The sequence below is a fragment of the Ammospiza caudacuta genome, chromosome 10, assembly GCF_027887145.1.
Source record: "Ammospiza caudacuta isolate bAmmCau1 chromosome 10, bAmmCau1.pri, whole genome shotgun sequence".
In the NCBI taxonomy this organism is placed as follows: Eukaryota; Metazoa; Chordata; class Aves; order Passeriformes; family Passerellidae; genus Ammospiza; species Ammospiza caudacuta.
The window spans coordinates 19,158,968-19,186,846 of record NC_080602.1 but is presented as its reverse complement, the minus strand read 5'-3'; the positions used below and the strand labels follow the sequence as shown (position 1 = coordinate 19,186,846).

The following is a 27,879-nucleotide window of genomic DNA, read 5'->3' as shown; positions in this document are numbered from 1 at the left end:
GTAAAGCTTCTTAAACAGCTCATCTTTTATTTCTATATAACCCACTTCAGACTTGGCTTACACCCCTCTTTCTCTACTTAATACACTTTATTTCACCTGTGGACAGACTCCTTCAACAGCATCCACCACTATGATGCAACCATCACAGAGTCGGACAGCAGTAGATACTTCTGAAGAAAAATCCACGTGCCCTGGGGAGTCTATTAAATTAATCAGATATTCCTGATCACCTAGGATCAAACAAATTAATATTTCAGAACAGTTTTCAAAGATATTTCTTCCAGCCATCCAGTTATACTGCTTCAGGTATGATTTTTTCATGTCCTGACACTAACTACACTATAAAAACCCTTACAGCACAGGTGTAACAGGTATCTCAGCAAAGAATACTGTACTAAAACTTGAGTTTTTTTGAAAGGTCTTGCCTTTAAGTGATTCAAGACTTAAGATGAAAATATACATACTTATATCTAAAATAAAAGATGAGGCAACTACTCTCATGACCTCCACTCAGAGAGATGATTGAAAATGTTTTTCCTGACCCTGAGATGGAACACAATTATCCTGGCTGACTTACTTGCCTAAGTCTGCAGAATTAGAGCCTAACACTGAGAAACACAAAAGTCAAAATTGCACACAAAAATCACAACAGCAACAACAAAGAGACAGGGGAAATTAACAGAAATGTATATTAAAATTTATACAAGCCAGCAACAACTTACCTTTCACAAAGTGCAGTGAAATTGCACTAGATTTCATTGTTATTCCTCGGACCTGCTCATCTTCCCTACTGTCAAGGTACCTCAGCTGAGTATAGAAACAAAAGAAAAAAATAATAAGCGTGTAGAAACATCTTCACAATTTACTTACCAACTGTCCGAGTATGATGGTGGGAAAATGAGGTTTACCAAGACTATAGATGGAATTTCCTTAATGACTCAGAATTTACAATCCCAGCATGTACAGACCCAGAATTTTATTAAAAGTGACAGTGTAACTCTACCTTTCCTGCCAAGCGGCTGGAGATTATTCCATTGCTAGATATAAGGCAATCAGCTAGAGTGGTTTTGCCTGAAAAGAAAAATAAATTGCTTAGACTAAAAGAATTCAAACTATGGCAAAAGATGCAACATACAGTATTCTAATATATCAACATTAATAAAGACTATAAAGTGCCATGAAAAGTACAAATTAGCTTTCAAAAAACAAATCAAATTACTCTTGTTGCACGCACACAAATTTATTTTTGAAGTCTGGATGCGAATTTACCTGTCATGACCAGAAGAGCAGTTGAAATAACAAACAGTACATCAGGACCTCATTACAACATGCAATTATACAAAATGTTTGTGTTCTAAAAAAAGCGCTTACTATTTCCACCTACATAACAAACTTACTCTATCAAGAAAACATAGAGAAACATTATTCTGCCTCTCAAACATATATGAAATTCACACCAACATTCACCATCATAGCAAACATTCGATTTCAACTATTCATTCAATTTCAACTACACATTCAATTTCAACTACTCACTCAATTTCAAATTACTATAGTTTGATGCTCTTTTATGCAAGACAAGCTGAATCGGGCCAAGAAAAAGGTGCCTAAAGCAGATTCGCTTTCCTGAATCACGTTCAAGCCAGTTTGAAGCTAAATGCACGGAATCCTACTTCTTTAGAACAGCGAGCAAGGTATCTCACCGCCATTCAGACACCAGCCCTGCCGTACCGTGATCCACGTGCGCCAATATACAGATATTCCTGATGCCGGACGCCTTCTTCTGGAGGCCAACCATCTTCCCCACGCTTGTGAGCACCATTCTGGCTAATTCTGCGAACGGAGCAAAATTTTTTACTGAGGTGTCAGCCTGAGGAAAGGTTTTGGTTTTTAATGACGCCAGCTGCGATCAGAGCCGCTCCTGAGGGAAGCTCCGAGACACGTGGGGCGGGGACACCCGGCAGAACCCACGGGCCGTGTCTGCGCTTTGAACGCGCCTCAGGCTCCAGCTGGCAGCGGACACCGAGCCGCCAGCAGCGGCACAAACCTCACGGTGCCCCCGGTTCGCCTTCCCCTCCCGCCGCTCCGAGCGGGCACGGCCGCGCTGCCCCGGGGCCGCCCCAGGCGGGGCACAGCGCTGCCCCCGGCTCGCCCGCGGGGCGCAGGCCGCTCCGGGGCCAGCCCCGCTGCCCGGGCCCTGCCGGCTCGGGGCACACGCACCGGGCACACGCACCTGCGCTCCGCCGCCGCTCCCGGAAAGCCGCGCCCGCCCCGCTCGGCCGCTGCCGGGCCCGCCCCGTGACGCCGGACGGAAGCCGGGCCGGGCCGGGCGCCGCCGGTGCCGCGCGCGGCGGCGTCCCTGGTTACCGGCCGAGCGGCCGAGCGGGCCGGGCATGGGGCCGCCGCGCTGCATCTGCGAGATCTGCTCCTGCGGGTGAGTGAGGCGGGCACCGAGCCAGCCAGCGCCGCCCTCCCTCGGCACCCACTCCGAGCTGGGGGCAGCAGCACCGGTGTGCGGCGGGGTAGGAAGGCTCTGCAGAGGGAGCTGGACAGGCTGCACCCATGGAATGATGCCGGTGGTAAAAGGTTCAACGAGGCCAAGGGGTCACAACAGCCCCACACATGTAGAGGCTGGGGCACAGGGGCTGGGCAGTGCCAGCAGAAAAGGAGCCGGGTGCTGGAGCAGCAGCTGAAGGGGAGCCAACGTGTGCCAGGGGTGCCGGTGGCACCGGGCTGTGGCAGGAGCAGGGTGCCCAGCAGGGCCGGGGCTGTGCCCACCCCGGTACTCAGCGTTGCTGAGGCCACAGCTCGAGTGCTGTGTCCAGCTCTGGGCTGCTCGGTTCAGAGTGGTCACTGAGGTGCTGGGGCATGTCCAGAGAAGGTAAAAGGTCAGTCAGAGCTGGGGAAGGGTCTGGAGCACAAGTGTGATAAGGAGTGCCTGACAGAGCCAGGAGTGTTCAGCTGAAGAAAAGGAGGCTCCTTCACCCTCTGCAGAAGATCACAGCCAGGCAGGGCTCAGCCGCTTCTCCCACACAACCAGTGACAGAACCAGAGGACACAGCCTCAAGCTGCTCCAGAAGAGCTTTAGGTTGGACATTAGAAAGAATGTCTTCACAGAAAGAGTGGTTGGGCATTGGAATGGGCTGCCTGTGTCCCTTGGGGTGCTTTAGGAGAGGCTGGACGTGGCACTCGGTGCCATGGTCTGGTTGTCATGGTGGTGTTTGGCCGCAGGTTGGATTTGATAATCTCAGAGACCTTTTCCAACCTCATTGATACCATGAGCAGCACCCCGGGCCACTGAGGAGTAGAACCCAGTATGAGCATGTTCTCAGTGAAAGTGGAGTAGTGTATTCACATTTAAATCAGGTAAGGGTAAAAGAAGGTCTTAAATGTACTAAAATAGAACAGAATAGAGACAGTCTTAAAAGCCACCCAGACTAAGCCAGAATCAGGCTTTTACAGAAACCAGAGCCAACTCCCATTGAAGGACTGCACCAAAGAACCTTTGGAAGAATTTTGCCAATCTTGTCAGAAACCTGTGCAAGCACTGCAGCCCTTCAAAGAGATTTAATCTATCTGCCCTTCTGCCATCACATCCAGTAGCACTCACCACTTTGCTTTATGTTCCATGATCCCATAGAGAGACAAACAGTTCATCATGTACATTATCCTGTAGCCTCTTTGACCCAGGGAGTAAGTACCAAGAGGGTACAGTAGACAATTCTTAGGGGAAAATTACTATTACAGGTCTATAAGCAGTATTACCAATGCCATAGGTGAAAAAAAAGCACACAAATCAGGTGTCCCAAAATAATAAGGGACTTGGATCTTTCAAAATTCAGATATAAATTTACAGGTCGGAGTCACAACTGTTAATATTTTCAATTTCTAGGATTCAAAAATTCACTACATACTAAAAAATCCTAACAACTACATACCAGAACACTCATCATAAGATCACAGAGGTGTGCTCAATGTTTGTGGAAGTACAGAGCAAACCCTATGGTTGCAAAGGTCACCATGACCCACAAGTTTCATCTCAAGGGCTGCAGAGCAGGCCCCTCTATGTGTTTCTGTGGGGGAAGTCTGTCTGTCTGTTCATCAGCCACTTTTCTTGTCATCTGTAGACGAGGTGTGAGGCAGGCACTGAGTAAAGCTCCTCATGTTCTTTTTGGCTAAGCCTGTGGTGAATTTTGTCCCATAAATTTGTTTCTTAAGCCCTAGATTAATGAAGAGTTGGAACACAATGTTTTCATGATGAGATAACAAACCTGGCCTGGGCTCAAGTACAAAGATGGTGAGATAACACAATGAGACAGCACAAAATGAGCTTCAACTCAACCAAAAATTCTCAATCCAAAAACTGAGTTCAATAACATGAATAATTAAATTAAATATGCATAAACTTGTGGTTTAAAATAAACCTCACTGAAGTTTTTACAGTCAGTAAAAGCTTAAGCCATTATTGGTTTAGGCAGCACATTGTGTTTGCTTCAGTGTACACTTGCTGTTTTCAGGGGAAGGCTGCTTGGTCACTTGGCAGTGTTACCTGGACACTGCAATGCATACACAGCTTAGCAGGGACTTCAAAGCAACTATAAATATCTAATGTTTTGTAGACATTATCATTTAGCTATCTGCAGGAAATTTTATGGGGGTATAATTACTGCTTAATTCTAAATAATAAAATAGAAGGAAACAATTTCCCCTATCAACAGAATTTTAAAAACACTGGAAAAACTTATAGGGGAGCAAAGCCAGCAAGACAGAACTTCATTCTGCTTTCTCAAATTCAGGATGTTAAATCTGGCTTCCAAAGAACTAAAAAACCAGTGTGGTAGATGAACTTTCTGCACTCAAGAATAGCATTAGTCTGTTACAAAAGATAATCACAGCCTACAAAAGCATAAAAGTTGTTTTGAGACACAAAAAGATAGTCCTGCTTTATCTCCTTCTCAGTCTGTCAACCTTCCCCCATTTCTTGCCCTTTTGTTATCATTATCATAAAAATCTATATTCCTGCATAAATGTAAGTTAAAAGAAAAGATTTTTTCTAAAATATGTGTTACTTAAGCCATCATACTGACCACACAGAAATACAAACCCAGTAAAAACTACCAGATCTCCTGTCAAGAACAGGAAAGTAGATGACTCAAAAACAGTGTCCATCCATCATTTCTGTCTTCCAGACCATAGTATGTACACTGGCAAAATTAAAAAGAAATTAAAAATAAAAGCTTTGAGCTGTGTTTGTAGAGGAGCAGTAAGTTTTCTATTATGTCAAATATTAAGTTTTTCTCATTATTAGTCTAATTCTCTGGGAGGAAAATGTTTTATGGTAGAATTTCAAGGATCTTGCTAGCATTGTGTAAAAAAAAAGTGTGTGTGCCAGGCCTTAAATAAGTTAAAATCATCAGCATTCTATTAAAATAACCAGAACAAGAGCATTTGGCACAAGAGAGGTGATGTACTGTCACTTTTATTTAGCTGAGATTCTGTTCAAACCTTATGCAAGACACAAGATAGTCTCCCATGAGGAAGGGAAAGAATAATAATCCATCAAATTAAGTGCCAGTCAAGCACGGAAAAAGGGATATTCTTACCAAATCCATTTGAATTATCAGTAACTCTGAGGTGGAAATTAGGATAAATACAAGGAAGAAGTTAAAAATAAACAATGTCTCAAGGAGTGCAGACCAAGCTCTAGGCAACATATTTCATGTATCAGAGCTGTAATCTGTATTCTCTGATAATTCCTAGCACTGTGATATAATTAGTTTTATAAAATTATTATCTAGATGAAAAGTTTTGGTTTAGCAATTTGACAATATTCTAAATTTGACAACATCCTAAAGCAGATTTCTCAGTTAACCAAAAAAACCCCAATCTCTTCTCCAAGTCAAATTCACAAGCTAATTTTACATCTTCAGGCTGACTGAAAGCACTTTCACAACACAGAGTAGGATGTGGGAACTTCCTCAACAATATAATCTGATTCCAAGTAATTTAGTGCAGTTAGAGTGTGTTCAGAATTATTTTATACACTAGAAATGAGTGCTTTAAAGGACATTTTTTGGATCAACAATGAATTCTAATAAAATTACAAACACCTTTCCTTGAAAAGAGTAGATGGCTTTCACATCTGATTTGTATTTACCAAGAACTACAGGCTCACTCTGCAGTAATTATTTTTCTAGTATCTATTTCAGTTTATAGCATGTCCATGCTGCAATACATGGGATATACTCACAACATTGCTTAAAAATATTCAGAATTAACTCCTTAAAAATGGTGACCCCAGAACACAGAAGGTGATTTGTTTGGTGCTTGGTCTTCCAGACCAGCTTATGGCAAACTGAAGATGGTCAAAGTGAAGTTTTTGCAGATGGATAATGTTTGTTTCCAACTCCTTTGAATTGTATGCCAAAAAATCCATGAAGAACATTATAAATTGATAACCTGTATTTCAAACAGCTTTCAAATCATCCGTCCAATGTCTTTTGTTTCTGCTTAGCTTTTACCTTTAGATGCTATGTGACACAGTATGTGCTGTTTGTACTTGCTGAAAAAAACATTACTGAGGTGAAAGTGAATTTCATGACAAATGTAATGACAGGCAAACACTGTAATGAGAAACAGCACACACTTACCTCCTTGTTTTCCTACCTTTCCTTTTCTTTCCCTCTTCTTCCTTTTTTCTTTCCTGCTATGTTTTGAAAAGGTCTCTCAATTGTTAATTTACTTGATTGAAAAGGAGTAAACACCTGAGGCTTTGAAAGGATCCGAGTTCTTAGAAAGGGCTACTTTATTTCTCATTTTTTAACTACTGAGCTGGCAAAATCAGGCAGCACAAACTAATACCAGCTTTAGGATCTCCAAGAACTTCTTTCAGTGTTTTTTTCATTTTTTCATTTTCCCAGCAGGAGTCCTTCATGTCGATTTCTGCATTCTATTTTACCTTGCTTTAATTTATTATTTTCCTTTTTGCTGTTCAGTGCTAGCTAAAATTCTCTGCAGACCTTTGAAATGCTCTTTGGATATCTAGCTTCCTGAAACTTGAATTTATTTGTATTTACTAAGAGCTGTACAATTTTCCCCTTCTTGGGGTTTGGATAATTAACTTTTCATCACAGAATTTTACAATACTTGTTCATTTGAAAAAAAATTTATTGTTTTTTCCCTTTGCATTGCAAGTTGTCAGCCATAAGTAAGAGGAAAACCTGTCATTATATATTTCCTTGAGGTCAGCCAGAGATGTGCATTGTGCAAATTAGAACTACTACAAAAAGATTTTCAAAACAATAACATTTAAATTTCAATTTTATGGATCATTAATTGAAAACAACAAGGCATAAATAAGGAATTGTCCTTATATATCTCCCATTATGCCTCCCTTTTTGCACAATGGTGTCACTGATAGAAGCATCAAGGAGGAATTGAAATAAAACCAATTAAGAAAAAGAGATGTCATTACTTTCAAATAAACATGTGTTTTGGATAGAGAATTTAGTCAGTCTGTGGAGGAAAAAAAGAGTTGAAAATTTATAAATGGCCTGCAGAGCACTAGAAGGGTGCATGAGATTTCACACCATAAAATTTTAATCAAAAAATGTTAATCAGTAGTGGTGAAAATAGGTGAGATGTACAGAAATAAAAAGATAAGTGATGAAGTAATAGCAGTAAAAATGAGACTCTATGAGACAGGAGATGAAGCATAGTTAGTTACTTGTCCAAATAAAAGGAGGAATATCATTAAACATTAGAGACAAGAGGAAAGTGCATCTTGCTGCTAGCACCATTAGAGAACTGAGATCAACCCTGTCCATGCTTTGGATTCTGCACCAGGGACTAAGTCCCAGCTGATAGTGCTTTCATTACTGTATTAGCATGGTGTGCTCTGGGACCTGTGCCACCAGCACATTTTGTGGTTTTATCACTCAGAAAAGATTTTAAACAAAAACTACTGACATTGTTCAATCTTCCCCATTTGTTATTCACTCCCAGCAGACAGAATATGGGTTTTCCTCTTAAATGAAACGATTCAAAATTCTCTGCTCTGATGTGTTTGACCCAGACGCCACCGCTGCTGCCACAAACCCACAAAGATTTATGATGATGGAGCGAAACCGAGCCACAAAACTGAGTATGTGGAGAACTACCCTGGCTATGGCAATGTCTGCCCTCCTGAGAGCTGCAAGCCAAAGCCAGAGCTCCAAGAGGATAAGGCAAGAATGGATGGCACCACAACGTTCAAGTAAATATTTTCAAACCATGTTTTAGAATTAGTCTGTCAAGTTTTTCATTCTTTTTTTTTAAGTATTGTATTGCAATCTTCTCAAAATGCAGTCATTGCATCCTTTGCACTTTTTGCATATTTAAAATGTAAGTGTTGAGTATAGAAATACAGTTACCACAAAAAGGTTGTAAAAAATAGCAAAACATGTATCCAGCAAGATTTGTATTCTTTACAGCAGCCTTTAACCTGTAAAGAGAATTAAAAATTTTTGTCTTGTTTTCAGCCTGTTAGGAAATTTAGGTCTTATGGAAAACCTGGTGAACTGGGGAATTTTCTGTAATGTATATGTAGAGTCCAAGATAATGAAATCTTAAGAAAAAAGTACAGGAATTCTTTTACTGATTTTTTGAATTCAGATTATTAGTTTTAAGAAAATTGTTAGTTTTAAGAAAGCAAACTGTAAAGGAGTTCAGTATATCTGTCCTGTCAGTGCACAGACTCTGATTTTAAGCTTACAGAATTAAAGAGCGTCTTTCAAAGAACTGGAAAAAAATATCACCCATTCATTGTTAGTGATATAACAGTAGATCAACATTTACTTTTTCCATTATTATTGTTTATCTTTTAAGCTGTGAGGGTATCTGGATAATTTTTTTTGTTTCTCAAAAAAAAAGAGACATAAATAGAAAGGCCAAATGCTGTTCTGCCAGACTGCTCATGTGATTGTACGATCTATTTAAACACCCACACATGTAATATACATCCTTTTAATGTAATGTGCCCTTACAAAAACAGTGAAATGCTGTTTCTGATTATATTCCATTCTCCTCATGCAATCAGTAAATGCTACCACTTGTAGTAATTTGAGCTTTGCTCTGCTTCTGCTTTCTGATCATTTCCTTGCAAAATTATAGCAACTTTGTAAGTCTCCTTTTAGACACCTTAAATAATATTATTAAACTGTGAATGGGGCTCGGAATGGGACATCTACCTTTGAGCAAAGACTCTATAACACATCAGAGACCATAGATTTATGCGCTGTGGTTTTCTCTCCTTTGTGCTATCCCTCTAACATGTGGTGTCTGATAGATTTTTCAGAGTAAACATTTTTTTATTTTTCCAAATAGTGGAAAAAATACAGAAGTGGTTTCAGAACGAAGAAAATATTTTTTGATCAGTGTTTTCTTTTCTCCAATTCAGGTCTGATTATTTACCATATGAAATTGTTACGAGACCTTTTCGGCAGCAAGAACAATATAGACCAAAGTCAGGGAAGATTGACCTGGGAACCATTTACCAGAGAGATTACAATCCTCATAAAGTAGGACCAGTGACATTAGCAAGGCCTCGAGAGAGGAAACACACTTCAGATGCCAAAGTGGATACTGTCCCAACCTATCGAGGTAATAATAGGTGTCCCCTACAGAAAGGGAAATAACCCAGATGAAGGTAGCATTGGAGTTCTAACCTATGTTAGAAACTGGATTTGTTGGTTTGGGACAGGGAGTAAAACATACTAGGAAGCAGGTGATGATGCTCTAAAACATTCAGCGCTCCTGTTGTTGAGGGGAAACCTATTGCTTCTAAGCTAAAAGCCCTCTCTGAGGTTTGGTCAGCTACAAGGGAATTCCAACATGCACCTGGTTGGACTATCTCAGGCAAAACTGGATGGAAATTAAGGTGTAGTGTATTTTTCAGATAGTTTTAGTTCATGTCATTTATTTTTCCACAGAGTAGGTCAAAAGTGGAGTTCAGGCTTCTGCTTGTGTACAGTATAGCTTACATATACATCATCCCAGTAATGATCTGTCTTGACACAAATTATTCTATTATGATGGTCAGTGCAAAGGTGCTAAATCTTCTATGTAACACGGAATATATTGTATTTAAAGCATGTATAAGGCTATTTTCTGTATAGTTTCTGTTGAGCAAAGAGTCAAAATAGGGCATCAGGTACAATTTTGGGGGTCTGTTTTTATCACTATAAATCACACTATAACAGACAGTTTCATCAGATCACAGACATGCAGATAAAATTATCATTTTCACTTACATCCATTTTCTTTGTTTTGCAAGATTTAATACCAAAAGACTTTGTCTTCATTTTAAAGGACTGGTTTTAAGTAATAACACCCATGTGGTGGAATTTTGGTTTTGCCTTACAGATCACTACAGGTTATGGAAAAGTCAAAGAACAGAACCCTGTAAGGTGGAGCGTGACTACGAGCCACCTTCGGAGAGGTTTGGAAATCCTTCCACGTTTCAAGATGACTACATCCCCAAGCAGCCCAATCCCCCTGCAAGCTGCAAACCCTGTGACACCAAGCTGCCAGAGGGGCCTTTTGATGGCAACACCATCCATCGCACGGCCTACATCGCCCATGAGTTGGAGCCCTTGTTTGTCAGGCCAAGGGAAGAGTACAAGCCAAGTGACCAACCCTTTGAAGATCTCACAACCCACCAGAGAGATTTTAAAGGGATGCCTGGGGAACAAGCAAAAAGCTGCAAGCCTGAAGGTCAAAAACATGGATCTGATGATCCTTTTAAAGGAACCACTGAATTCCAGGATCGCTATCAGCCGTATTCGGTCACCGCACCTGAGTTCCACAAACCAAGAGAGTACGTTCCACCCACAGACAAGATGGACCTCAAGTCCTCAAACCGTCTAGATTACATTAAACACAAGGTTGCTCCTAGAGCCCCCATGAAACCAGCTCCTGGAAGAAAAACCACTGGCCCTTTTCAAGGGAAGACTACTACAAAAGAAGACTATCAGCCTTGGAGAGTTCCTCCACGAGGACCTATTAAGAAAGAAGAGGAAATTCAAAAGCCCACAGGAAAATTTGCTAGTTTAACCACATTCAGGTCCCATTACGTACCTCATCAGGCCAATCCGCCTCAAAGTTTCAAACCTGTAGAGGTTGTACCTACTGGAGTTCCTTTTAAGGATGAAACTTTGTACCGCACTGAATATACACCAAAGAAGCCCGAGGTCTGCCCAGGACTCAATCCAGATGCTGTGGGTTATGTTTATGTCAACACAGATTCTGAGGGTCACAGATTCTACCGCCGGCTGTCCCCAGAACCATCCGCAGGCAGCAGTCCTGTTCCAGAGGAAGTACCTGCAGTGTCATAATACTTACATGCAGTATTGCAAGCACCTTAGTTAAATAATGGGAAACCAGCTTGTTCATTTTCTCTTTAACACTGAAAGCAAGTTAAATAAATTATTTAACTTGCTTTCAGTGTTATTTATTTAAATAAATTTTGCTTTTAGGAGTTTGAAGAAAACCAAAGCCAAACCAAAGTTCTCGTTATGAGACTAATAAAGATTTGCCAAATGCTGAAGGAGCACTACTCCCTACATGGCATCTGTGCTTTTTCTGATTGTGTATTCTAGTTTTCTTGACTCCCCAGATTTCATCACGCTCCATCTCAAGCATCTTTACAACATATTTAGTTATTTGATATTTTCTGCAATCAAATTATTTAATTTGTGAAATAACAAGTGCCTTTTGCTGATAAAATATTTTACACAGTAAGCAAATAATGCTATTTAAAATAATAAAACAAATCAGTCATAATCTCAGTAATCTGTAAGATTTGCGTGTTATGACACCTAGGCATTTCTAAAAACCTCGTTTTAGCTGTAATCATCAGTGCTTCAACTTCATTCAGGTCTGGAGTATAAAGGTCCCACTGTAACTTCTAGTAGCAATTAACAGGTGGTAACCTCACTCTTTTTCTGTTCATGTAGTTGAAACCACTCAACACTCAACAAAAGCATGTCATTAGACTCTGTTTCTTAATTTCCCTGATCGTGCTCTTTCAGCCTTACTTCCAAAGGAAACAAAACTGATGCACCTTGGACACACTGACACACTTAGTGCCTGTCTGAATCATCTTTAAACCCAGTGTGCAAATTCAGTCAAATCTCATGATGAGACTGCATAGATTTACAGAAAAGAGAGTAAACTCAGGTAAAAAAAGAAATACCAGCTGAGATGCAGAAATCTGTAGGCAGCCTGGCTTCAGTCTGTCTGCTTTTCAAAGAATTGCTTATTCCAAATACACAGACACTATTTTTTTAATAGAAATTTTATATGAAATTGCTTCTGTATGAAATATTTAGAATTTTCTCTATGTATCTTTAGCTGAGTTTGAAAAATCCAGATTAATCAATTTTAGTTTTATTACAGTCATGATTTAAGCAAGTCCCAATTAATAGTTCTGTAATTAACTGTATTGTCATGCTCTACCACACTACTCAAGTATGATTTTTTTCTCAGTATTGTATATCTTGTACCCATTGGTGTAGAGCAGTATTTGGGTTCTGCAGAGTCATGTGGCTGTACTTCATAAACTAAGTCTCTTATTTAAGGGCTAAGATCAATGATGGCAATATTTTTAAAGCAGGAACTTGGTCATATGAAAGCAAGAAAGCTGAACTGTGCAAATCAGCTGTGCACCAAAGCATTGCATGAGAGGCATCCAGACAATATTAGAGCATCAGTCACTTACAGAACTTTGGTCTTTGTACTGTGATTTTGTAGTATCACTTACTCTGTTAATGACACAGCAAGTCAGTTTTACTTTTCTGTCTGCAAATTATTCACCTCCCTCAGATTGTGAGTGACAAAGGATGATGTAAATCTGTGAGGTCCTAAAAGCAGGACAGGAAAAAGTCCAATTGATTGTCATCTTTCTGTATCACAAAAGAAAAAATACACTCTATTGAGTCATTCTCTGTCATGCCACAACTGAGGAAACAAAGCCAAAACTTTTGAGGAAACAAAGCCAAAACTTTGCACAGTCACACCTACTCAGGTCCAAATGCTTTACACAGTCCTGGTACCTCTGGAGCCATTTACAGAAGCTCCAAATGCCCTCCAGCTCTCCTGTCTAGGGAGGGAGAAATGCAGTCTGAATCCATGAAGTTACATTTGCCTGCATATTCTGCTCAAAATGGCTCTTCTGCTGGGCCTGTGAGGGAGCCCAGATGCTTTTTTAAATTTTCACAGCTGTTTTTTCAGTTCTGAAGTCACTTCCCTCCCTTAAGTTATGGAAAGTCATTTGCTGCCACCTACCAGCACGGTACAAGCATTTTGAGAGGAAGGGAAGTGGAGGGCATACTCAGATACATTTAACAGTTCCTCTGCAGATGTGTTTCAAGGCTTTTTTAGGGTGGATGGGCATATTTCCTTTCATTTTGTCCATAATGTTTTCCCCTAAGTTTAATAGTGAAAGAGAGAAGCCTTTATTACTTTACAATTGAAAAAGCCCCAACACGCTGATTGTGCTTCCAGGAAAAGCATCAAATGATATTATAAACCTTCAGACACTATTCAATACCTGACGTCAACCTTTTCATAAGCAAATTACTGAAATGCAGACCAAGTGAAGAGACGGCTGGAAAACTAATATTTTTCCAAAATAACAGCTGTTAAAAAAGCATTTTATGATGTCATGCTAAACCAAGATGTAAAAGCAGAAAAACTATTCATGGATTCAGCTGCTATTCTGAGTGTGCTTTCTGTGTGCTCTGCCATCCAGCAGCAGGCTCCACAGCACTGCTGTACAGAGCCTTTGCTTTTTTTGGAGACTGCACAAATGGAATTCAAAAGGAAAATTAAGCCTTTGCCAATATTGTTATCTAGGATAACTCTGAAACATCACCATTAAATTGCTATGCATTTATTTTCTATTTAATAAATTTTTCCTTAAAGCTTTTATTGTTCATACTATTTCTTAGACTATTCTTTCTAAGGACTACACTTATTGGATATTCTGAAACAATTTCTTTTTCATGGAGGTATTCCCATCACTCACTAAATACAAAACATGGAGTTGTTCTGTCAGATCTAAATGAACTCTGCTTGGTTAAGGCCCAGAAAAGAAATGCATTTTTATTCCACCTTTTAAAGAATCCTGATTTCAGTGAATCAGACATTTGGATCTGGGCAAATTATCTTCCCACTTTTTCAGTCAGGCTACATCTATGTTGTCTCTTAATAGCAGTGCAAAGCAGACTGCAGTGAAAATTGACAATATGTCTGACATACTGTTAAAAATAAGAACTAATCCGAGGCTTTGAAAAGATCTCAGAATTATGGACAAAGTAATTTGAAAAAATAACAAAGAACAAAAGCACAGTTACCATGCAAATCATGGTAATAAACAATCTCAGGGTGATCACAGTGGTGAATAATCAAACTATACTTTATTTCAGAAAAATCAAAACTACGTTCAGGAAGATAAAATCTTCAGGTACTGGAGAAGCAATAAAATAATCTACAGAGGAATGTCATGCCCATTGCAATCACAAACATTTACAGCACTGCTTTGGTATAGCATGCATACTTAACCAAAGTTAAAGCAACAAAAAAATGCTATGTGTTAACATTTGAAAACTTTAAATATAAAGGGAAAACATGAATAAGAAATTTTGGTAATAAGAAAAAATATATGTCCAAAAATCTTTATTAAACACTGTACAAAAAAAATATTGCACTTTTAAGTCAGACAATAAATATCTACAAAAGTATCTTACAAATGTTTAATTTAAAAAACTGCTTAAACAATCAAGACCCATTGCTGATGAAAAAGGTAATGATCAGGAATATCCTCTCCTTGCAGTCAGCCTTGGACACAATAGTCCACCCTAAACATTTTCTATACAGTAGTGCTACCCTAATTCTCAGTGATGCAAACCCTCTGTGCAGGATGCTGTGTCTGAGCTGCCCCCACAGCACTCCCAGCCCTCTGCCTGTCACACAGGCCAGAGATGGAACACAAGAGCCAAGTCAAAGTGAGCATTCAGGCCTCCAAAATGAGCAGTAGTTTGGAAACTACAAAAGGAAAAAACCTCTATTTTCTGCCTCCTGTGGGTTCCTCTCTGCTTAAAGCCCTAGTCAGACAATCTGCAATACGGAAGATAATTTACCCAGGAATATTATGGTAAGAATTTATCAACTTGCAAACGACTCAAATGGTTAATGGTCATGATGGAAAAACCATCTTGATGGAAAAATGCTGAACATAGATTTCTTGCACTTGTCTACCTTCACAATTAATAATTCTTCCTTGGACATTTTTCCCCATTAATGGAGAAAAATAGAATGATTATTCAAGACAAGGAATCTGACAGCTATTTTGGCCAGTTACTGGCTCCTCATTTGACTTGATGTGCAAGAGAACAGTGCTCACAAGTGTTTGTTCACAGCTCTGACAAGGAAGCTTCTGTCTCATTTAATATCAGTACAAAAGTATAACCATGCCAGAACTTTGATTGTACTTCAGAGACTGGAATTAGAATAGAAACAATTAAAAATGACACTTCATTTATTCAAAAGAGATCCATTGCTGCTTTGAAAATTGTATTAGGATTTATAGTTTCTGCATACACAGAAATACAAGCAGGAAAAATTCAATGTACTTCTGTGTATCCATCTGAGAGCAAGTATCCGTAAAGCACATCCTGTGAGATCAACCCTTAAGCTCAAGCTGTTTATGAAAATGAAGCTGCTGCCAAAATTTTACAGCTACAAGCCACAGCTTCTGTAAATTTAAAAATGGTGTTAAATATGATGAAAAAAAAACCCCCAGACCAAAATCCTGAGAATCAACAGTTGCTGCATTTCCAAAAGTTCTTGAAGTATTTTTGTGACTCTTCCTCATAAGTTAAGGACAGTATTTGTTGCTTTTAGGTAATTTTTTTTTTCACAGACAAAATTATAAATGATAGCCTGCAAAATTTTACAGATGACATGCCACAATATTATCTTGCTAGTCCATATGTGTTTAAAACATTAGAAGTTCCATTGCAAAGAATGAAAAATGAAGGCTCCCAGAAACAACACCTTATCCAGCACATCAATCCACAATGCTGTGTTTTCACTAGGCCCACATTGCCATTTAAGTGTTACAACTAATGTCTCATTTACAAGAATATACTTCAGGCAGGTTAGTTTAATGAACATTTCTTCTCATCTCTTTACTGCAGCATCATGAGCTTGCCATAGAGGACTTACATTTCTTGGCATGACTGACAACATCTTTGTTTGTAGGTGTCTATCAAGCATAACTTTAGTTGCTTTACAAATGTACAGTAGTGAGTTGTATCCTTGCATTCGCCTTCTGAAAAATATATTTAAACATTACAAGGCTTTATAACAAGCAAAAGAGAAATAGCAGAGCTTGCCATTGTAATTGTAAACAACTGATGGATTCCTGCTAGATTTGTAATTTTTTTAGGGTGCATTTCTGGCAGCAGTGGATTCAAAGCTAAGCAAGGTCACAAGTAAGAGGTGTGATCTCACTGCACTCATTTGCTCATTGTCTGTTTCAGAACACAACCCCATCTTGGAGGCATTAACAGCTTGCTCAGAGACTTCTGAGTCACCACTGGCACAGTCATGTAGGGAAGCTTGCAAAAAACTTCCTAAATATCCTGTTTCTAAAAGTGCTTTTCAGGCTTTAATATCAAACTGGCCTACTTAGAGAAAAGAAATCCCAGGATTACGAAGTGCTCCTTGGAGAGGATAGTTTTACCTTTGATGTACAATCAAATGCTTGTAGAATCAATAGTGTACAACTGTGAGTCATTTTCTAATGTAACTGCTACAAACTATTACTATGCTCATATTTAAATAAACTTTTACATACTGCCACAGGATGTGACACTGCAGTGTTGCCAGGTCGCTGGTCTCTTCCTCCCTCTGCAGAAGTGCTCAGCCACAGGTTTGTTGCTCTGCCTGTGCACGCAGGACACTGGTCTGGACTGGAAGCCAGTCCCACAGCCCACACTGCAGGGCCTCCAGGGGCCTGGCCGCCAGTACACATCACACCCCTCTGAAGAACAGTTCCTTCTGGCAGGAGGGCTGTGCAGGGGAATAAATGGCACTGAAATGTTTGCTTTTGTGCTAAACCCCTATTCACACAACAGCAGAACTGAGCAGGCCCCACACCCCTGCTCACAGCAGAGCCAACTAGACCAGGATGTCAAGATTGTCTCTGTGCTTGGAATATCTCCAAAGATGGAGATGCCATCACTTTCTGGGTAACCTGTTCCATTTTTTCTTATATTTAAGTTGTAGTCCCTTTATTTAATTTTGTGCTCACTCATCACACCTTCTCACTCATGAGAAAACATGAGTTTCTTTAAACCAGTCTCTTAACTGTGGAATAGAAAAGGTAGTTTATATTTAAGGAAACTTAACTGACCCTTGAACACTCCATAATGGATTGTGTGTGTTCTTCAGGCATAACCCCTCCTGGATTTCTGAATTCATCCAGTATCCACAAAGGGATGACTCTCTACCTCCTTAACTTTGCTTAACACAGAAGAAATTGCCTGCTTGTCCTGCAGTGACAATCCTGTACCTTCAATTTGACCATCTAAAGAATCTAACTCGTAACATCTCCCCACTGTTTACCTCTTTCTTTCATCACAAGAGTTTGGCACTGAGGATCCATTCTGGAGCTGGCATTTAAACCCACGTTGCTGTGAGCCTGCAGGGCGGCCTGCACAGTGGCCAGAGCACTGCCAATGGAGAGAAAAGGGTGAGGGCAGGGAAAAAGAAACAGCAGAGTTAGTAACAACAGAATTATCCTCCTGGAGTTACCCAGCTGCACAGCCCAGCCATGACTTTTTGCATCTTGCCTTCTTCAGCCCTGTCACAGCTCAGTTTGGATAAGGCCTGCACATTTTTGGTTCTCTCTGTGTAATTTTGCCAAGACTTTCCTGCCTGCTGCTACAGCTAAATCCATTGTCTTCTCTCATCATGCCACATCCCTACTGCTACAGAATCCTTTCTGTAGCTCTGCCCATTACAAACTTGCCTTGCTAAAACCTGTATTGGGAATGCAGCAACAGCAATTCTAATTCATTACTTTGCACATTGAACAGTAAATACAAATCTTATCAAGATGAACACAAGTTTGCTGCATGAAGGAAGAAACAGAAAATGTAGGAAAACAGACTTCTGTGAATTCTGTGAGTTGAACAATTTCAACGTGCTGTTGAAGGACATTCATACATCTTTTTTGGGGACTTCACAATTACAGCTAGGCACACTGTGTACTAATATGACTGCAATAAAAGCAATAAGCTAGCTTGGAAAATGGAATACATCTTAATGGTTTAGCTTATAAATACACTGCAGCTAATACTCTGGTGTCAGGTCATGCCATCAACAAAAAAATTGCTCAGAGAACATAAAATGAAAAACCAAGATTTCTAATTTTCTGGTCTGAAAGATAATTATAGCCACAGAGTTTGGGCCTTGTGCAAGAGGACAGATGTTGGGGCACAAGAGGACAGATGTTCAGTCAGTTCATCAGACGACGGCACTGTCCCAGTTCCATAAAACAAGGAGGCTGCAGACAAACGCTGTCACTTACCTGTGTGGTGGCCTGTGGTGGCCCTGGGGGACAGGGCCGCCCTGGGCAGGGTGTCCTGGCTGCAGGCTGGTCCCTGGCTGGGCAGGCCCCTGGCAGCAGGGCCAGGACGCTGCCATTGGCCATGGCCTGGTGACAGGAGAGCTGTCGGTGCCGAAATCCAGAGCCACAGGATGCAGAGCACTCGGACCAGGGCCCAGCTACCCACCTGCAGCATGCACAGAATGCACATTTACAGCAATTATTGCTGCCCTGCTGGTAGCAATGTTTGCAAAGAAAATGCAAAAGAGCCTGTCCTTGCAAGTTTTAGATGTGAGAATGATTAGAATCAGCTTCACTTGAGCAAGGTCTTCTTAATGTGGTTAACTCATGACAGCATATTTGCTACAAACAATGTTTGCTACCAGAATCTGTTACCAGGTGAGCCCTAGAGACCCTGCTGGATATGACATGCCAGGAGGAAGGAGAGTGTATTTTCCATTACTTATAAAATGGATGGTAACAATTTAGTTGGCACTAAAGTGACAGCTGCCATAACTCATCTGAATTTATTACACTGAGATCTCACCAGACAATGAATCAAGCAGAACATGTTATTTATTGATTAGAAGTTGATAATATTTAGTCAGTCTTGGCAGCTAGGAACAATACTGGGGAGGCAGCAGGTGGTAATACAATCAAATTGACTCGCTCTTTGCATAAATCTAGAAATATAAAATGGACTTTATGTCTACCACAGCAGTGATAGCAGGAAAAAAAATTCTATTTTCTTCAGCAATTATTTCATTCTCCTACACTCAAACAGCATTCAAGGAAGATTAATCTTTTACAGTCTGCACCCTTGTCTTTTTCTCCCTTTTAAAGCTCAAGCACTTTTGCAAACATTTGGTGCAGTGCATGCACAGCAAAGCACAAGTTAAGTAGACACTCAAGGCCTTATATTTGCTTAACTCTAGCTCTCCACTGTGACAGAGAGAAGTGACCAAACACATGCAAAACTCTTTGAGTAATTAACGTCATACATCTAAACATCTAAAGGCTTTATAATTCTATGGATGCTTTCTAAACAGCTGCCTTGAGATGAGAAGATTGTGCAGAAATCAGTAAGTGGGAAAATGGAAAGGACATTTTGCATTTCCCTCCCAAGTCAGCAATCACAGGGAAGGAGAGAGGCTAAAGGCACCAAGAAACACACACAGGGCTATTTTCCAGGCATCTGGGATGCTCTTCCTGTATAGAAAGCATGGAATATTCCATAAAAGAAAACCAATTAATATTTCAGCATACAAGTATGGCTGGAGGCAGAGTTAATTATGTTAGTATACACACAATTGCCTTCCATTGGTGATTACATAAAGGCAAATTAAAAGCAGAACAAATCTAAGCATATAAAAAGACAATTCAGTTCCCATTCTCTCTAGCTCTATGAAAGAACCAGTTTGTTTATGTTGTGAATACTCCAAGGCCAGTGATAATCAGATTATTTAGTCATGCCCTGCAATCCACTGCAAGGCATGACCTTGCTCAGAGGAGCCCCAGGACCTCTTGCACCCTCCTGTCATCTGCTCCAAATGCTGGAGCTTCAGAGAGAAATCTGCAACTGAAGCTGTGTTTCAAACTATTAGTTTGATTTCAGTATTTTTCTACTGGCAAAATGTTAGCTTTCTCTGGGCTGGCTGGAGTTCAGTATCACAATTTAAGATAATCTGTTTTTTGGCTGCTAATAATGAAACATAAACAACTTCTCCTGATACATATCTGTGGCTAGGTTTTCTGCATTTAGAACAGAATTCAGAACATACTGGCAAGATGCACTCTCACAATGTCAGCTAAGGTCTTAACACTTCCCTGCCAACAATTTCCAGTGAGGAACAACTCTAAAGTGTGTTTAGAGTTTTGCTGATGATAATGGCCAATTCTTTAAAGCAACAAAAAGCACTTATTTTGAGGATCCTGTGGGGTTTCCTGTTGAAAATCTGGAGAAGCACCCCGTTGAGCTGGAATGCTCAGTGCAACTCAGATAGTCTAGAGGATGGTTTTGGCCTTTGGAATCAGATGTTGTGATACACTTGTCTGTGACATGAATATTTTCAGCCCCATGATCCCCAGCTGATCCAGTGAGAAAACTGGCAGGGAAGGACAGTCAAGGAGCACTGTGGTGAGGGCAATAGAGAGAAATGAGGCATTCCTCAGAAAACATCTTGCTGAGAGCTCTGCTGGCACCAAGCAGAACAGGTAAACACAGAGTTACCCTGGCCACCCTAAACACAACAAGTTTTCCCTCTGGGCAGGCAAAAATTCCACAAAACTGCACATCCCAATGTCTCAGAGAGATCTCCAGCTCAGCTTTTGAGGTGTGGTAGCAGCAAGACGTGCTGCAGCAGCATGGAGACACACTCAGCTCTTATTTATTCAGCTGAATCAAGCATTTCCCTGCTTGCTTGTGATCCATTTCCACATCTCTCCTGCTTTAAGGTTCATGCTGAAGTAAACCCCACATTCCACACTCAGAGCACAAACACAGAAACAATTTCAGGAGGTGGTGAGTGCATTTTCATACACAAAGAGCTGATGGAAATAGAGCAGAAGGGAGTTTACCTGGGAGGGCAGTTTTCTCTGTTGCAGGGCTGGTAAACAATCCCTGGCTTTTGCAGCTCTCTGCATTGGGACTCATTTACTCTCTGTTTCTCTGTGTTCAAGCACTGCAGGCTCCTGGAGCGGGTTCCTGAATGCCCACAGGTGGCAGAGCAGGGACTCCACTCAGCATATTCCCAGGTGAAACCTAAGAAATACAATTGGAAGCAGTGTGAGAGAGGCACTGTACATTAGAACTGTGTGTCACACTTTGATTGATTTGGCAGCACGCTCTGTAGGCTGGATAGACACCACATCCTCTGTAGAAAAGCAAATATTTCAGCACTGTGAAAAGGGACCATGGGCCAAAGTAGAATTTAGTTCTGCTCAGCTTCCCCTCCAGGTCAGCCCTCACCTACGAGCATGAAGCCCTCTAGAAGGCAAATGAGATCAGCACATGAAGGGCAGAGCCTGGCTCACAGTAGGAACTGATGAGCTTCCTTTAAAACTTTCATAACATTTTTATACAATGAGCATTAAAAAGAGGAAATTGTAAATCAGACTCTCTAGGTTTCCTGCTGTTCCACAGCAAGTTTGTCCTGAACAAAACTCATCTTACTCCAGACACCTCACATAATTTTAGGATTTAAGAAAATCCTGTACTAAACTACAGAGAAGTATTTAATATAAAAATAATTTGCCACTGAGGCATCTGGCAAGATGAAAAAGGAATTTGTTCTAAAGAGCGTTTTATATTAAAAACCGATTACCTCTAACAATTACTACCTTTATATTTAGTCAAAATTCCACACTTACCCCTTCCTCCACAATTTTTTTTGACACTTGGTAAAAGATGAAGTACTATGCAATGTTGACAGATTTTTATGTGATCACAGAAGGAGTCAGGTTTTTCTATAATAACCAAGAATAATTGATAGCTACCAGCTGTGTCCACAGACTCACTCTTGCAGCACATAATGAATTCTTTAACTTATTGTTTTTCAATGTTTCCTTATTACTTCTGGATTTCTTAAAATAATACAAAAGGGCCTTTTTCAAAGTAGAAATAGTTAAATTTACTGACTGCAGCTATGATGGAGAGACTGTATTGTTTGTTTAACTAGGATGACACTGCTCAGAAGTGCCCTCAAAATGCCTACTGTGCAAAAACCACCAAGGGGGTTTTACAGCCTCACAAATGCATGGGTATGGCAGTGATGAAACATTTACTTAAGTGTCAATCACAGTTAAAGCTCAGAACTAGAAAATGGAATCACCCCAAAATACTGCCCAAGCTGCTTCATGTATGGAGAGGGGATTGGGCAACCAAAAGGCAATCCAGCTGAAGAATGCAGGTGGACAGTTCAATAACTGGGAGAAATTCCTACTGTAATGAGATCTAGATTAGATATAGGGCTGGACCTAGTTTTGGAAAAGTTCTATTAGGGTGTTTTCTGATTTGCATTTGATTTTTTAAAGTAAATGTTTTAATTGTAGATACATCTCAGTAAGATTGCTTTGCAAATGTAACTTATTTTATAACATCAGGCACCCCAGAGCCCTCCTCACTCTTGAACAGTCACCAAAACATCCTCATAGAGAGCCCAGGGAACTGCTTGAGTCCCTTGCAGATCAATCATAAGCCAAATCAAACTGATACATGAAGAGATAAAACATAGAAAAGCTTACAGCAGATTATGCTGGGGAATCCTACATGACACTCTTGAGAATTTCACATGGAAATCTGTGAATGTGCAGTGTGCTCTAGTATACTGATGTGATTAAGGGTGTCTGCTGTAAGATCAGTACCATATTAATTGTGATGATCCTGGAATATGACAATTACATTAAAATTCTTTTTATTATAATGAAGATACTTCCAAAGTTGACCTTTAAGTCAGTTTTGCTTCAGTTTGGTGGACTACCATGGAGAAGTTTGTTGAAGGGGAAGTTGATAAAACCTGTCTGATTTAAAACTGTTTCAGCAAAGACACTTTCTCTCAGCTTCTCAGATACACAGGCAAGCAGAAAGAACCCCCACAGGATATTTGGATACACATTAATTACCATATCCAACTCTGAGTATGGCATTGCCTACTGACTTAAATAAGACCATACGTTAAGCAAAGTATTGCTGAATTTCTTTCAACAGAGAAAAGAAGGTTAGTTATCAGGAAAGTCTTTACAGAGTAAAAGAAGACATTTTAAAATTCAAGAATTTGTCATATAATTGTCAACAAACCTTCCTTCTTGACATTTACCCAAACTGACATTGGTTTTGCACTAGCTGAGGTCCGACATTGGAATTGTCCAGCAAATTGACCAGAGTTGGTGTTCACCTCTAGGATACGACCCCCAACCAGGGTTCTGTATTCCAAGGTCTGAACTTCCTCAACTGGGATGTCTCCAAAGAGCCACTGGACTGTATTCCTGTGACTGGGCAGCACTGGGCAACCTAAAAATCAACAGCATTTTAGCAGGCTTTTCTCAGCACATTGAAATGTTTGTAAACAAGTATGTACAAGTGTGTGACTCTGCATAAAGGACATTCTAAATAAAAACAAGAACACGCATAAATGCACTAAAGTCCAAGCTAGGGCCCAAAATCCTGACTGGCCCTTGAGGGGCCATCAGCTCTGTAAGCTGATGTGTACTTACCACACTTCTCCATCATTCCCCTTTCAGTAAGTTCTTATAAACTTAACTTCTATAGGAACAAAGTGAAAGGGGGTAAGCAGTGATTTAAATGGAACAAAGATTTCATCCCAGACACTACAGTATGCAAATAGGTCTGCAATTAAAGACCTTCTATCTGTTTGGGAAAGGAGTCATAAACGCATTAAAAGAAATTGCTGCATTTTCACTCCACAGGGCACAGGCAGGGATGGAAACAAAGGCATTCATTTATACAGGAAAAAAAACCATAAACAGAGCCCAGCCGAGTCACTTCCATTTTTTCAAATAAAGCTCAAAGAGCAATTGCATGGCTTTAGTGTCAGGGTGATTCAACTCACAATTGCACTCACTTTTTTCCATGGGGGCCCCTCTATTTTAATAAAATAAATAATATTAATGAAAAAGCAGAAAAGACAACACACCTATCCTCAGTGGATCACCAGGTGACACAGTGACATTTGTACCAATCCCAGATGCCATCAGGACACGCTTCCTTCTGCTTCCCTTCAATAACTGAGTGTTATTCTCTGCAAGTCTTTGTTCTGTAACACAGTGCATGAAGATCTCTTCTGAGCAAGAATTAAATCATGATGCCAAAAAAACATTTCATATCCAAATATCCAGCATGGTAGACATGAAGCAGAAAGTTAACAGCAGTTTGGAATTCTTTAGGATCAACTTCATTTATGCAGTTAAATTATCAGTCTAATAAACTACATGTGTACAGGGAAACAGAAATTATTTATGTTTGTGCAAGTTTCTGAATAATTCAATAAATCAATACATTTACTGAATTTGTTAGAAAAACAAGCCTGTAAGAGTATAAAAACAAGACTTACAGGATGTATTTCCTGTTGATCATGACAACATTATTTATTATTTCACTGCACGCAAAAATTGTAAGAAAAATAATTCTCTCAGTGGAATCTGGCCAATTCCTCTGTTCCATTAGGTAGAATTATAACAAAATGTTATAATACAGAAAAGAACATCTTTTAAAATCTCATTATGCATGGAGATAGCAAGATGAATGCAGAGTCAAATGCCCATCACTATAGCAACTCCTCCTTTTCCTCATATGCTGGAAGAATAACTGCCAAAAACGTGGGCAATCTGTCAGTAACACACAGTTCTTACCACTTAGTCAACATTTCTGTTTTAATGAACGTACATAACATCTATGTCTCTCCTTCCAGAAGGGTTTAAATCTTTTGCTATATTCTAAATTCTCCGTGTCATTTTACATTGGTTCGACATTTTTCCTCAGTGTGTGATTTCTGCGCAAAGCCTCCTGCCTGTCTGTAAACACCAGGGCAAAAAAAGTCTCCACAAAACCACACTGAGGCCAGCTCCACAGGCAAAGGACTGGTTGCCTTGTCATCCCTTAGGGAGTTTTATTGGAAAGGCTGCACAGACTTTGTGCTACTGCCGGACTGGCCCTGATCAGGCAAGCAAGCCCTGTAGCCAAGCCAAAAACCTGATGGCATGTTTCACACAACACTGAGCCCCTGCAATCTCTAAGTCCTGACAGCAAAAGTCCTCCCATTTCACTGCAGCCTTGAACAGCCAAAAACTTGCAGAATTTGGCCCTCTCCTATCCACCCCAGATTTATTTGAACTAATGTCACAGGACCAGGAATTGAAACAAAATTTAGACTCTTGTGAGCAATACTCCAGTCACGTCATTATAATGATATTACTCTCTGGAACATCCGAAGTTTTGATGTACTACAGGCAAACTGAAAGCAGGAAGGCAGCTTCAGTCTGCACTCATCCTCACACAGAGACTCTTATTCTGTCTCTAGAGCATCCTCTTCTGCCAACAGCCCCAAACATCCACAGCCTGCCCTGGGTGTGTGCCCAAGAAAGGATCTGTGTGGCAGGACTGGTCACGGGGAGCTGAGCTGCACTCTGCACAGCAAAGGGGTGGGAGAGCTCCTCTCTAGAGCCAAAGGATCCAATGACTGCAGGGGTCTGCAAGGCATGGTTGCATTATACAGAACTATATTATTAACCTACTTACAATAGAGCTATCTACATGGAGTTTTTTCTTTACATTTTCTATTCTGAGAGTTCGGGGCTCATAACCAGATATTTTTCTTTTCATTTCCCCTACATTTTATTAGCCTCTATAATAAAAAAAAAAAAATGAACACCAAACCCGCAAACCAGCCTTAGCTTTCATTTTCCTGTGTTTCCCTGAAGATTTTCTGAACACTCAAGCCTGCCCCGTGTCTCTAGTTAGAAGCACTGGGCTCACTGTAACGCAACAGTGGATTTAGTTCCTAATGGGTCAGGTGGTTTTAGGGCTGATTATTTGTCACCTGGAAGCAAGAAGATGGAGCCACCTTAAAGTCACAAGTCAAACCATCTGTACCCAGATCCACATTGCAGGGAACACAAAATACAGAACACATCCAAGGGAATCGGATGAAATCAAAAAGCTCAAATTTCCAATAAAGTGTTAAATATGCCCCCAACTATTTTATGGTCGAACTTTGATTATAAATTGGCTGACTTTTGTTATCAGTAAGGAATTCTCACTTAGCACTTACCAGTTATGTGGAGAACAGATGCAGCCTCAGCTTTTCCAAGAGCATTGGTTGCTCTGCAGGTGTATGTTCCTGCATCTCGGGAGGAGACATTGCTCAGAAATAAAGAGCCATTCAAAACCAAGGAAGAATTGATTTGTAAAACATCCCTCTTCTTCAGCCATGTTACATTTGGTTTGGGAACACCTTTAAAATGAAAAGAATGAAAACACTTATTGTGAGAGATAAGCCATGAAGTCTGAACTGCTAACTGCTACCACAGCAGTCAGAATCCTGAGCTCCTTCATCATTTCACAGAATGGGAAAACATAAGTTTGCAGTAAACTACTACAACATTGCAGTAAAACAAGCAGTTTTCACACTCGCAAGAAAACATCTCCGTTCTGAGCCCTATTAATAATTCAGCACCCCACTAAAAATAAAGCTCAAAGGTTAGATTCTGCAAATTCTGCTACCAGTCTTACAAAAGCAATGTGCTCACACACCTCACTCAAAGATGCAACACACTAAACCCAGCCAGGACCAGCTGATGGAAAGATCTGCACAGTACCTTCTCATTCAGCCTGCCTCCCACAGGGAAGAAAGGACAGAAGGGAGAAAAGAAGATTAAAATTTTTATCAAAAAATAGAAAAAAAAAAAATGGAGTAACAGTATTCCTTTTGAAGAAAAAAAAAATATTAGAAAATACACGTGGCAAATTTATGCCAAAATAGCTGTGACAACTTCTCCAAGTTGCAGATGTGATCTGAACAGCTTGTAATGACAGAGGGTGAAGGAACAGAAAGAGTATTAATTTCATTAATAATGAAAAGAAGGGTTCTCTTGTTAAGCAATCTCAGTTACAGTGGTACAGAAGCTGAAGGTCTACCATCATTGCTGCTACAGCGCTTGAACTCTGAGAGCCTCAGCTCTTGCAGATAACTTGTCATTTTCAATTTTAATCAATAAATTACTCTGAATGCTTATTTTTAATGAAATTATTTTTCCACTGGCACGCTACCAGTGGGAAGACTGTTTTATTTTCCTCAAACACTTGCCTTTAGAAAGAGATTTTGCAAGTTGGCAAATCAGACACCTCATTGATGTGCTCTGGTTGAGCTGCTGCAGCAGAAATGCTCTTTCCAAGTTCCAAAACCCTGGGGAAGCCACTGGGTAAATTGGCACATGTGGCACACTGAGCAGCCACAGACATGCACAAAAGTGTGGGGATGGGACAAGTCACACATGGAAAAAAAATCTCTCACCTGAACCCTTTTTTCACTAAATAAATTGGTCAGTGCTCACTGAAGGCCCCTCAGCTAGGTTCTGCTGCAGGAGCTGACCCCAATGTGGGACGTTTGGAAGCTGCAGCCATCCTGAATGCTAATTCAGGCTCCTCTCCTCACAGATCATTGTGCAGTATTACTTTACAGATGATGTCTTCATGATGTGGAATGGCCTTT

The 27,879-nt window shown here is 40.3% G+C and overlaps 3 protein-coding genes across 4 annotated transcripts in view; 1 reads left to right on the top strand and 2 right to left on the bottom strand.

Annotated features, from left to right (window-relative positions):
• Positions 1 to 2,253, bottom strand: part of EFL1 (elongation factor like GTPase 1) — a 63,093-nt gene extending 60,840 nt beyond the window's left edge. Inside the window, exons 1-5 of one of the 2 annotated variants that reach the window (XM_058811405.1) lie at positions 2,234 to 2,253; positions 1,732 to 1,833; positions 1,004 to 1,071; positions 723 to 807; positions 97 to 230 (exon numbers count right to left, since the gene is read on the bottom strand). In XM_058811405.1, coding sequence (XP_058667388.1) covers positions 97 to 230; positions 723 to 807; positions 1,004 to 1,071; positions 1,732 to 1,822 — 378 coding nt within the window. In that variant the 5' untranslated portion in view covers positions 1,823 to 1,833; positions 2,234 to 2,253. Of the gene's footprint in view, positions 1 to 96; positions 231 to 722; positions 808 to 1,003; positions 1,072 to 1,731; positions 1,834 to 2,047; positions 2,070 to 2,233 lie in introns of those variants that run through there. The other variant, XM_058811407.1, reaches the window with a different exon arrangement.
• A 140-nt stretch (positions 2,254 to 2,393) lies between these two features.
• SAXO2 (stabilizer of axonemal microtubules 2) lies at positions 2,394 to 11,372 on the top strand. Its single transcript, XM_058811717.1, has 4 exons — positions 2,394 to 2,434; positions 8,075 to 8,254; positions 9,437 to 9,639; positions 10,402 to 11,372. The coding sequence occupies exons 1-4, from the start codon at positions 2,394 to 2,396 to the stop codon at positions 11,370 to 11,372; spliced, it is 1,395 nt and encodes a 464-aa protein (XP_058667700.1).
• A 3,121-nt stretch (positions 11,373 to 14,493) lies between these two features.
• Positions 14,494 to 27,879, bottom strand: part of ADAMTSL3 (ADAMTS like 3) — a 170,447-nt gene continuing 157,061 nt past the window's right edge. The window contains exons 24-31 of the mRNA XM_058811740.1: positions 26,440 to 26,622; positions 24,307 to 24,426; positions 23,451 to 23,663; positions 21,233 to 21,416; positions 18,638 to 18,842; positions 17,671 to 17,777; positions 16,901 to 17,115; positions 14,494 to 16,372 (exon numbers count right to left, since the gene is read on the bottom strand). Of these exons, the coding sequence (XP_058667723.1) occupies positions 16,263 to 16,372; positions 16,901 to 17,115; positions 17,671 to 17,777; positions 18,638 to 18,842; positions 21,233 to 21,416; positions 23,451 to 23,663; positions 24,307 to 24,426; positions 26,440 to 26,622 (1,337 nt within the window). The 3' untranslated portion in view covers positions 14,494 to 16,262. The remainder of the gene's footprint in view (positions 16,373 to 16,900; positions 17,116 to 17,670; positions 17,778 to 18,637; positions 18,843 to 21,232; positions 21,417 to 23,450; positions 23,664 to 24,306; positions 24,427 to 26,439; positions 26,623 to 27,879) is intronic.